The sequence below is a fragment of the Brienomyrus brachyistius genome, chromosome 6 (genome assembly GCF_023856365.1).
Source record: "Brienomyrus brachyistius isolate T26 chromosome 6, BBRACH_0.4, whole genome shotgun sequence".
Classification (NCBI taxonomy): Eukaryota; Metazoa; Chordata; class Actinopteri; order Osteoglossiformes; family Mormyridae; genus Brienomyrus; species Brienomyrus brachyistius.
This window is the reverse complement of record NC_064538.1, coordinates 27,733,080-27,744,610: the sequence shown is the minus strand read 5'-3', so window position 1 is coordinate 27,744,610 and position 11,531 is coordinate 27,733,080. Positions and strand designations below refer to the sequence as shown.

The 11,531-nt window shown below is 42.9% G+C and overlaps 1 protein-coding gene across 9 annotated transcripts in view; it reads right to left on the bottom strand.

Moving 5' to 3' along the window:
* plxnb1a (plexin b1a) overlaps positions 1-11,531 on the bottom strand; it is a 70,480-nt gene that overhangs the window by 2,798 nt on the left and 56,151 nt on the right. For all 9 annotated transcript variants that reach the window (XM_049016879.1, XM_049016888.1, XM_049016885.1 and 6 more), the window contains 18 exons: positions 10,590-10,821; positions 10,170-10,412; positions 9,882-10,058; positions 9,513-9,661; positions 9,183-9,283; positions 8,831-9,048; positions 6,110-6,288; positions 5,787-5,853; positions 5,528-5,674; positions 5,089-5,254; positions 4,794-4,897; positions 4,402-4,486; positions 4,091-4,257; positions 3,682-3,842; positions 2,602-2,749; positions 2,428-2,492; positions 1,974-2,049; positions 162-236 (listed from right to left, as the gene is read on the bottom strand). In XM_049016879.1, the coding sequence (XP_048872836.1) occupies positions 162-236; positions 1,974-2,049; positions 2,428-2,492; positions 2,602-2,749; positions 3,682-3,842; positions 4,091-4,257; positions 4,402-4,486; positions 4,794-4,897; positions 5,089-5,254; positions 5,528-5,674; positions 5,787-5,853; positions 6,110-6,288; positions 8,831-9,048; positions 9,183-9,283; positions 9,513-9,661; positions 9,882-10,058; positions 10,170-10,412; positions 10,590-10,821 (2,560 nt within the window). The remainder of the gene's footprint in view (positions 1-161; positions 237-1,973; positions 2,050-2,427; positions 2,493-2,601; positions 2,750-3,681; positions 3,843-4,090; positions 4,258-4,401; positions 4,487-4,793; positions 4,898-5,088; positions 5,255-5,527; positions 5,675-5,786; positions 5,854-6,109; positions 6,289-8,830; positions 9,049-9,182; positions 9,284-9,512; positions 9,662-9,881; positions 10,059-10,169; positions 10,413-10,589; positions 10,822-11,531) is intronic.

Sequence of the window (11,531 nt, the reverse complement as noted above, 5' to 3'; positions counted from 1 at the left end):
AGATATTTCCCCCTAGTACTTCCCTTTAGAAATACAATCAGAAAGGAGCTTTTGTAATGTTTCAGGGTTGTAATAAATTGTTGCACATTTATCTACACTTCATGGATGTATGTTGTTTAGGAGTTTTTTAGAATTTGCTATAAAACCTTTGCTTTACCTACCTGGTCATAGTATTTGTTGATGTATTTGTACAACTCGTGAAGAGCCACAAGGTAATTCAGCTCTCCTGAATAATTCTATAAAGAAGACACACACACACACACAACATAAACCCAATGTTTGAAATAATACCTAATTACAAGTACACAGCAGTGTTTATAGAATGTGACCTTATAGCCATTCTCATAGTGAAAATGTTGAAAAGGACTTTGAATCACATTAGAAATCAAATTCCACCAACTAACAATCGAGTCTAAATTTAAATGATCAATAGCAATGGAGAAGATTAAAAATATATAATCAGTGTTTATCTTGTGTTCTGATTTACATTGCTAATTATAACAGTGATACATGTACAATACTGTACAAAACCCTTGAGCCACCCCTGATTTCTTTATATTTTGCTAGGAAAATTGGACAATAGGTACAATGATTGATTGCAGCATGTGCAAACATACATATAAATACAGTGTATAACACAAAGAGAGTTTGTATAATTCTAACAAGCTTTAAAGTCAATGTTTGGTATGACCACTGCTATACTTCAACACAGCAAGCTTTCTGGTATTTTCTTTAAGTAGGTTACAGGAATAGTTCTCCAGGCTTCTTGAAGGACATTCCAAAGCTCTTCTTTGGATGTTGGCTGCCTTTTGTTCTGTTCTCTGTCAAGATGATCCCACACTGCTTCAATAATGTTGAGATCCAGGTTTTGAGGAGGCTTATCCATGACTGATATTGTTTTATCGTGTTTTTTTATATTGAGGTATGCTTTCACTGCCAATGGGCAGTGTGTTTGGGATCATTGTCCTGCTGAAAAATGACGGCATTGCTAATCTGATGCTGTCCAGATGGTACTGCATGGTGGACCAGAATCTGACGGTACATTTCAGCGTTCAAAACTCCATTAATTTTGACAAGATCCCCAGCACACAAGACCTATTGCCACTGTCCAGTAAATATTTCAATCCAGTGTAATATGGCATACGTCAGCCCATTCTCCCTGTTTCCCTTCCATAAGAATGGCTTTTTGAAAGCCACTCTTCCATTACACAGTACATGGATGATTGGAAGGGCCAGATGCATCTCCGGTCCTGTATCAGGTCTTTGTGGGTTTTTTTTCCTGTTTCTCAAGGACGTGACTTTAAGATACTGTTGATCAACTGCAAACAGTTTTTTGTTGGGCCTTCCTTTGTTCTCCGCTTGTCCACTTTCCTCAAATTTTTCAAGGACACACTGTACACCATTCCGAGATATGCCATGTTTTCGGATAATGGCTCTTTGGGAATCACCTTGTTGGTGCAAAAATATTCTTTGATGTCTATCAACCTGTTTATCTTTGGCATACAGAGTAGATTAAAGTAAAGAAATGGTAACAAATGTTTTACTGCGACAGGCTGCAAACGCCCTAAGACACAAAGTGCCTAGATAAAGGTGTTCCAACCACTTTCTGGCATTCTACTCATCACCGGCCTGATCATCTCTGAAACTAGACAGGTACAGAGACTGGATTGAAAATGAGAGCCAAAAACTTTGAAAGTCCTTCAGGAAGCCTAGAGAACTAATCCACAAGACTACATTAAAAATACAAGAATGTCTGGTTCTTTGGGAGCGAAATATGAAGAAATGAGGGGTGACTCAAGACTTTTGCACAGTACTGTATATTGCATAATAATATGTAAAACACTGTAAATCTATACCGTGCCCTATTTTGTCCATTAAATTTCCTGAAATGTTTGTATTATAAATAAGCTAATAAATGAATCAATTACTAAATGTTACCTAGAAATGTAAAAGAACCCATGTTAAAGACCTACCCTGGAAAGCTCAGCCAGAGCAGAATTCATCTCCTGGTCACTAGCAGAAATGGTCTGTCGGATATCAGCATAGTACCTGTTCAAAGAAGAGTGAAGAGTATGGCTGTCAATGACAACCTTGTGGGGTGATCTGACCACCCACAGCAGACTGGAGGAGGTGATGCATTAAAAAATTGTGTGCTTACAATTGAAATTCAAAAAAAAATTTTACTTTTCATTTAGTCTAATACTGCAGATTTGCATATATTACCCTTTAGAAGTAACTACTTTGCTATTTCACGTTGTGTAATAGATCAGGATGCTACTGTCATTGTTCTTTCTTTTGGCAATACTATCCATATGGTCCCATTAACAAACGACAAATTGCCCAAAAATGATGCCTGCAAAATCAGCAAGAACATGTCCCCCCCACCTGCCTGGCCCCAGATGCCCTGGCAGGGTGGCAAACCCTCACCTCTCTACCATCTGTTTGTACCGTGGGATGTCTCGGGCATACAGCAGCTTATTAATAGGGGAGTCCTGTGAATACAAAATAAAGCCTTACTGCTTGGTGTTTCACACCAGTGCCAAATCAGCAACCGACAACTTGTCACGTTGTCCATTGTATAACACGCCCACCCCTCCTCACCCTGCCCAGCTTGTGCTCTGCAATTGTACAGGAATCCATGAAGGTCTGGGCGATGACGGACAGGACTGCATCCACGTTGTCCGAGGCCTGAACGTCGAAAATGAACTGGGGATTCTTGATGATGTTGATCCAGAATCTCAAGGGCAAACTTAGCAAAGACACAACCCCAAACAACTTTAATATAACAAGGTAATAAAAACAAGACACACACACACTGTGTTACTTTCTGTGTTACTGAGGTTGCCATTTCCAACTTTATGACTGTTTTAGACGCAAAGACTGGAGTAAATTTCTCCATACATATACTTAATCTGTGTCGTCATATATTAGTGCTCATAATGTGCGAGGCATGTGCTCCAGGCCAGCGCACACCAAATAGCGCATGTATTGGCACATATATTCAGCCTCTCATAATCAACCTGCTCCCGAAAAACCCCTAATAACCCATCTTAATGACGACCGACTAGCCGCTCTCATCCCTCTCATCGCAAACTGCTAATTACCCACATTAAAGCCTTTGTCCCAGCTGATTTAGGCCACGACCATTTTGCCTACTGGGAAAACAGCTCTGTGTAGCTTTGCATGCTGCCCTCTTGCGCCTAGAAAAGCCTAACACCTGCATCAGGATGCTCTTCATTTATTACAGCTCTGTTTACCACCACTGGTTTGGATTCAAACCAGCACTCTTCCACTCACAAGCACACTTCCTTAACTATTAGACCACCACTGTTAACTATTCACATTCTTTAAATGTACCTTTGGGGTTATCATAAAAGTAATTTTGTCCCATTACACAATGACAATAAAGTGCTTGGCCTTGAAATATAAGTGAACCTACAATTTCTGTGACTGCTCTGGGCTAGTAGTCACTGACGGGTTTAACCCAATAGGAAACAAGGAAGTATCCACTGGGACAAAGATTAACCCAGGCACTGTATGACAGCAGAGACTGTAGGCCTCTCCAGGAACTAACTACATCTAAAGAGATCATGTAAGTTACATGACATGTGTAAATTTAGCATGGAACTGAGCGAGGTCCTATCATCAGCCCAGCATCACTGCTGGTCCGGTGGCTAGTACCTGTTGGTTTTCCATATGTGAATGGTCTCTGGGTCCAAGATGCCATGCTGTGCTGCTTGCTCGTCCAACAGGTCGAAGAAGTACTTGACAGCCAGAGGGACGGGCCTGCTGGTGCTAAGAATTACCTGGAACAGGTCATCCACAAACTTCTGCAGGGTGCCCTGGAGGCAAATATAAGTAAATACACATTAGTTCAATGGATACAATACATTAATTGTTTAATTAAATCAGTTTATATACTGTACTGTTGTAATGCATAAATGTTATTCTGAGTCAAGGGTCAACTCCTAAGGAAATAGCATGAATGATATACATTCCTGAAAGCTAAGACTAGCATTATAAACAAGTTGCTAATCTGCTTCTGATGTCCTCCTCTATCCAAAACAATAATCAAATGTAGTTACAGTACCTTCATGGAGAGCAGGCGTGTGAGGTAGATCTCGGGGATGGCCTTTGCCCGCTCCCTCTCCCTCAGGCTGCCACGCCGATGCCTTGGCATCTCTGGCTCCTCGCTGGCCTTCACCAGGTGCCAGAGCCGCACCCCACCCTCGTCCGCATCCTCCAACATGGGCGTCTCTGAGAGGAGGAGACACATCAATCAATTCTTACAAATAGGCCTGTTTCTTCAACTACTCTGTGCATATCTGTTGTCTAGATGACCCGTCTGACAGGTGTAAGTCATGGTGGGTTGGCCCAACCTAGTGCTACGGGGACACTCACTCTCTCCAACCACATAGTCATGAGTGTCATGATGCGTGTGCTTGCTGTGACGAGGAACCAGTGCCACCATTGCACCATCAGGTACCTTGAAGAAATGTGGTATGAGAAATGTGGATTATTTACAAAACAAATAACAGCCTGTAAATTGTACTTCTGATCCAGTCCATATTGATGAACCAAGAGCCATGACCTCAGCCATTAAGGACTTTGCTTCGATAACTTTTCAAGGCAGTGAATTCAAGTTCACAACCTTCTGGATATGGGCACAGATCCGAAACCCACTGCTCATGCAGTCATGCAGGGGTCAGCATATCTGCTGTGCAATGGCTGAACCTCACCCTGGGTAAACCTCCTTTGTGTTCATGGTGTCTCCTGCCAAGTAACTGACCCACCTTGTAATGCTGAAGGGTATTGAGGCGCTTCCAGCTGCCCTGTACCACAGACGTCAGATCTTCATCAGAGAGAATCAAGTGGCCCGCCACGCCCGAACGCCATTCTGAGGGAACATCACGTAGCACTAGAATCAACTATGTGATGCTTCTTCAGACCTTGCTAAACTACCTTCCTCCAGATTCTGCTCCAAAACAGACCTATTCTTAATCATTACTAAGGGTGTCATGAAGAAAGATGACCTGAGGCAAACCATAACATGACTAGACAGTGATGGCGCAGGCAAGAGTGCCTTACCCAGGTCGAGGGAGTCTGTCTGTGGCCGATGAGAGAATGATGTTCCCTTGTATGTTTGGTCTAGGATCTTCTCCTTTACCTGCGTGATGGTGTCGCAGTCCAGCACCTTAGAGGGAACCGTCTGGGACTCATTCCCCGTGCCGCCCTGCATCAGCACATTCAGGGTCTGGTGGAAAGACCCCATGGATTAAATTGAGGATACATTATTCTCCCCCAACACAACCATTCCTCATACACATAATCTTCACCACTAAGATTAATTCGCAAAAGCGCAGTACCTATGCTGAATAGTGGCTATATACTGCAGTGAACGCTATTAAAAACCAATATAATCATCAATTTATCCCTAACATTCAGTGGAGTACCAAGTGGACCCTATTATCTGCCAGCTGGCCTCCTGCCTGCAGTAGCTCGCTGAGAGGTATGGGGTACTGCTCACCAGGGTGTGGTACTCGATGTCCTCCCGGAGCAGACGATTGTCATTCAGGGTGTACTTGGCCTTCCCTGTCACAGCATCCACAGGCCCTTTGTCCACCTGATGTTTAATCGCCCTGAACAGCATGTAGAGGGACTCCCCGGCAGAATCCTGCAGGGGGCAGCAGTGGCACGCTCAACGGCCAATAACAACAGTTGTGCCCACGCGCCTGGGGCCAGATGAGACAGATTTTCTCTCACATGCGTGGTTTCTCTAATCTCACCCTCAGGAAGGCGTACAGGCAGATAGACATCCAGTTAGTCAGAAGCTTCTCCACCACAGACTCTGTCCTGAATAGAAACAGATAATCAACTCAATGAATAATACTTACTGGCAAGAGCAATACTTCATACTAATAAGAACTTAATAATTCAGTATACGATAGGTTCAATGAGTGGTCTCTATATAGGAAAGTAGTATTTCAAATAGTAATTACACCTTGGTAGAATGACATCTCAGTTCAATGGATTAAAAATCATGTAGCAGTGGATACTTTAACATTATGGCCAATCGGAGGGAAGTTCCCTTCCACTGCTGGCCTCTGACCTTCGCAGCATGAGTTTGGGGTTCTTGGCCACATATTGTTCCACCAGGTCGCTGAGCAGGGTCCGGAGGATGTCAGTGAAGTACTCCAGCTTGCCATGCAGAGCCACGGTCAACAGGGAGGCCACATAGGCTCGGTCCCGGGGCGAGAAGGTACGCTGGCTCTCCAGAGTGTGGATGAACTAGGGGAGTTACACAGGAACCCAGTAAAACCAAAAATCAACATCTTTCCATTATATCTAATGCTGAATTTGTATTGGCAGAAGTGTTTAAAGCAGGGGTGTCAGATTCCCGTCCTGGGGGGGCGGAGCCCTGCACATCTTTGGGTTTCCCCTCATTTAACAGACCTGATTCAACTCCTTGTGCTAATTACAGCACAGCTCTTGAGCTGAATCATTTGTGAGGAAACAAGGAAAGAGCTAAGCTACACTGGGCTCCAGCCCCCCTGGTTTAAACCATATTGTAACTCAGAATAATATAAGGCAGCTGATTCACAAAAAAAAAAAAAAAAACAAAACAACCCATTTATAACGATAACCAACATCATAAAGGCTTGGCTAACAGGATCCAAATTGGACTGCACTGAAATAAAGACTCATTTTAAGTATATATGAAGTCTAGAAGATAATGTAACAATGTGCAAACAATGTTTTAATTATACACTTGGTCAAAAATGTTTCTCAATGTATGAGTTCCGGTGCAGCATGCAATGGAGCAGACCTGAAGCCTGGAAGACAGTGAAAGTACGGCGTGTGCGTCGCGGCTGCGGAAAGTATTGACTTTCATTTTGGCATCCAGTTAGCAGGTTAAAGCAGCCACACTGCCTGCGTGAGACTCGTGGCTCACGCCTCACAGCAGCGGTGCCTGATCTTGAAAGTCGGAGTGGTGCCTATTTTTTGTGTCCGCGGTAAGCAGTTCTCAGTAAAAATAGACAGTTAAAAGATGTGTTGATAGTGTTAGTGACATCATACAAAAAAAAATTACGTAACTGACAATACCTTGCCGAAACGAAGAGAATTTTGGGCATAAATTAGGGTAAGAGACAGCTCAGATACTTTGCCTCTTCACATCTTCCCAGGTCTCCCTGCGGAAACTGGGAACCTTCGAGCTGCCTTCGACCCACTGAAAGCTAAGCTTCGTGGGGCCAAGATGGAGTATATAGTCCGTTCTTCCATACTATCCCCTGTGTGAACTTCAACGGTGACCACACAAAAATTGCCCCACATCCATAGTTTGATAGTCAAGTGAGGAACACGTTATTTTAATTTGAGATGGATGGCTTAATGATTGGAATACTATCCCCATAGATATTATTTCTATAACTTATCATTGTAAGTTACAACCACAATTCTATTTATTCATTCACGGAGACAAAGTTGTTGCCTGGACTCTATTTTACATTCAGAGAAATTTTTGTTTCTCATGGCAAATGTAAGTATGTAAACACAATGATTCTGGTTACTTCCTGTTTTTATAGATCACAGCGGCCATTAGGGTGTAAAAGCCGAATCCTCGTCTTATTTAGCGTGCAGCTGGGTACCATTCACTATCAGTAGGACAATACTGGTAGGACAAGAAATTAACTTTTATACTGAAAATGAAGTACCAATTAGCATATAAAATGCACGATAATTTCTTGTCATCTCAGCACAAATGCACATAAAATATGTACGCGTTTGCACTTTTGCAACAATCAGTGGCTGCACGTAGCACCTTTAAAGGTGAACACGTATTGGCGTGCCAATTACGTACAACCCTGCCTTTTAGTAAATAGTCGCTTCTTGCTCCTGGATGCGAGCACTACATGCGCTGGCATAGAAAACAATTATAAACCTTCATTACAGAACTTTGTTATTTTGTATTATGTTTGAAAGTTTATGTTCATGGAGATATGTATACTTGTATTTAAAATGTGTTAGGTACTATTGAGAATTTATTAACAGATGAATTATGTAATAATTTTGTCTGACTTTTGACAATACTATACCCACATCACCATGGCTACATGGCAGAATCAGAGAGGGCTGAAGCAAAGAACCTGACAGCACTGTCATGCAGAAAGCAGTTAGCCTCCTGCATCACACTAATACCACTGCCTGCCAGATTGCACTTAATTCTCTCACCTCTGTCTTTGCAGTGGACTATTCGATAGAGGGATGTCGTGCTCAAATGCATTGCAGTACTGTAACAAGCTTAAACATCAGCTTTAAACAATCAGGTCTGACCAGGAATTAAATGCATTAATGTCTCACAACTATAATTGCATCTACTTTGAATTTTAAATTATGTAAAGAGTTCAGAGCTTCTAAAAGCATGATATCGAAGTCGACTTTTCCCTTTTAGCTATTTCAACATCTTTTGCAAGATTGCAATATTAGTTCTGCACCAGTAGGTGGCAGAACAGTTCTACAAATATGAGTAAACTTTTAGAGATGTAGTAATGCATTTTATTCAATGAATATGCTACACTGAGTAAAGAAGTCAGACGTCACATACTTTTATTTCTTCACAATCTCCTATAGAGTGGTAGATTGACAGGTTAGATTAACAGGTTAGAGTTCCTTTACCGTGGCAAGGAAAAGCGTTCTCAGTCTCTTATAGAGTTTTGTCATATGCACAGAAAACAAGCAGTTTCGCTGCACAATGAAATTCGGACTCTGGGCATCCTCCATTCCCCACAGAAAATAGGATAATAATGTAAATGAACATACTCATGTTCTTTACCTTGGTGAGGAAAAGCTTGCTGTTGAGCAAGTTGGACAGTTGCACCAAGCCCTGCTCCACGGTCTGCCGTCGGCACTCCTGAATATCAAGGTCGCGACGCAGCGGGGACTCCCGGTGGCCAGGGAAGAAGATCCGCTCAGCGTACATACGGTAGTCCAGGAAGGGAATGCCAGATCCCACCAGGTCACTGGACATGTCCATCATCTCCGTCATCAGGTCTGCAGTTACAAAATACAGGCCACATCATCTGGAGAAACTGCAGATGATGATGATAACTCCAGACAGGGATAATAAGGACTTCTAGCCATTATCATCGTTCTTGGGATGATGTTGCTTGGAGGTCCTGCCTTACCTGTGAACTCCTTCTTGCACCGGTCTCTTACACTGGTCTCAAGGTTCTCCAGCTGAATCTGAACCTTCTTGTAGTCCCTCAATGCCTGTTTGCTTTTCCTCCTACGAAATACACATCACACCACGGATAGATTAGCTGCCAGAGCAATATAACTGAAAAATAAAAATCCAATCCGGATATGTTTATATGTGTTAATATATTGTGAAGCTGTGTCTCCATTTGTTGGTCTGTAGTGAGACCAGGCCATATTGTCAGTACAGCTGGTACTGTTTATCTCTCTCTTTTGATAAAACAAGTTGGAAGGAGTTTGCTGCTTGGGAGAAGACATACCTGTATATGAGGACGATGATGAAAACAATGAGTGCCAAGATGGAGGCCCCAACGCCAACTCCAACCTGGGCTTCCAGGGGGAAGGTAGACAGGCCTTGGGTGTCGTATTCCACCTTGCCCAGGGAGAAGTTCAGGTTTCCCATGAGGACCTGAGTACAACAGAAATCACACATGAACCAAGGTGTGTCCTCATTACTTCTGCATGCATTTCAGGTCACGTTTTCGGCACTAAGAGCAACTGCTACCCTTCAGCAAGGTGCTCATCTTGGATCTGCTAAAATTTCCATATTACAGTGCTGTCAACTTGGAGTCTTTATGTTTCTGACTCCTTCATGTTTACACACAAATGCTATGAGGCTGCGAACCCACCGTGAACTCAGGTAGACCATCCATGCCCTCTCGCTTTCTGCCAGGCCCTGGTGGGGGCTGCTGGGCTGGCGGCTCACAGTACAGGTGGTTCTGGGTCAGAGTCTTCACAGAGCAAACCCCCTCCCCAATGAGAGCAACCACCTCCTCTTTGAAGATCGCTAAGTCCAGGTTTTCTCCCTACAGTGACCAAGGTCAAACACAGACAGGGTTGATATAAAGGTATATTAAGTCATCTTTACAAACAATATCTGAACCAGAAGAAGCCAAAACCTTGGAAAAAAGTCAGACCTCCACAGAGATGACGCTGCCAGGTTTGTAGCGGTAGGGCTTGCTAGGGTCATAGCGGCTTAGCGGGTGGAGGACAGGGTCCAGTTCATAGCTGAAGGCACTTGGACTGACAGTGTCGAAGTTGACGTGCAGGTTATCCAGGAGAAAGTCCACCTGGATGTGGGAGCCATGGGCATTGGGCTTCACGGCTGGTGTTCTGCACAGGATCAGCGAGGCTGTGACCACCTGGCAGCGCTCTGTGTACTAGGACACAGCAGTGCACAGTGAGATGGCAGGACTTATTTTTAATTTTTACTCAACAGTTGATGCTGACCTTGAGGTATAGAAAGGTCTTATTTAAAACTTAGCAAAAATATTTCTTAAATTAATTTAAATATCAAAGACCGGTGAAGTGCTGCAGTCTAGGAAAAGTGGACTTACTGGCTGTTTGTCTGGGATGGTATCCGTGTGGGAGCTGGTCTCTGGAACAATCCGCCGATGTCTCTGGGGAACCATGTTTGTGGTCAGTGGCTCTTGCTCCCTCCTTGTCTTGGTCCCCCTACTCCTCCTTCTCCTACTATGGAGCTGCTCCTTTGGAGAAACAGTCACCCGAATGCGTGGCTCCTGCACCACATCCAGGTTGTGCCCGACCACATGGATTACTCTCCCTCCGCTGAGCACAGAAAAAAATAATTATAATTAATTATAATTGACAAAGTACTTCAGTGGCAAAATATGGAGCCCCAGAAGGAACACTGAGGGAAAAAAATCAATGGTTGGAAAAAGAAAAACCTTGGCGAGATCTTGAAAAGTTCAGATGGACTTTTGTGAGTTCTGAGAAGGCTGGGAAGTACTTTTGAGAGATCTCGCAAAATCTTTTAAAGTTTGCTTTATATTCAGTCTTATATTCAAAAGCAAGCAACACCCCTTGCATTTCCAGATTTCTTTGCTGGTGAATTTTAATTAATATTTCAGTGCTTGTGTGTTCACTTCACATTCAGTCATCTACCTGTGTTTCTTATAGTTACTACTAGTGACTGGACATTGCAATTATTATTAAATACGTATAAAAACACATAATCCGTTACCATGTAAAAGTTACACGGCATGCATTGTCCCCCATAGTTTAATGCTAAAAGCATGTTTAACTGGACATGTCTGTATGGTTTAGGTTTATACTATTTGTCCATTGATTCTATCTTTTGTACTTCAAATAGACATAATACCGTTGTTATTGGTAAATCCCAACTTGATGACATCACACGAGAATCACATGGTTTTTTTTCAGCCACCAATTTTTTCCCTCCATGTCCCTTCCGGGGCTCCGTAGAAAAACTCCATTGAAAAACATGATAAAAGAATAATAATAAGAGGAGGAATGAG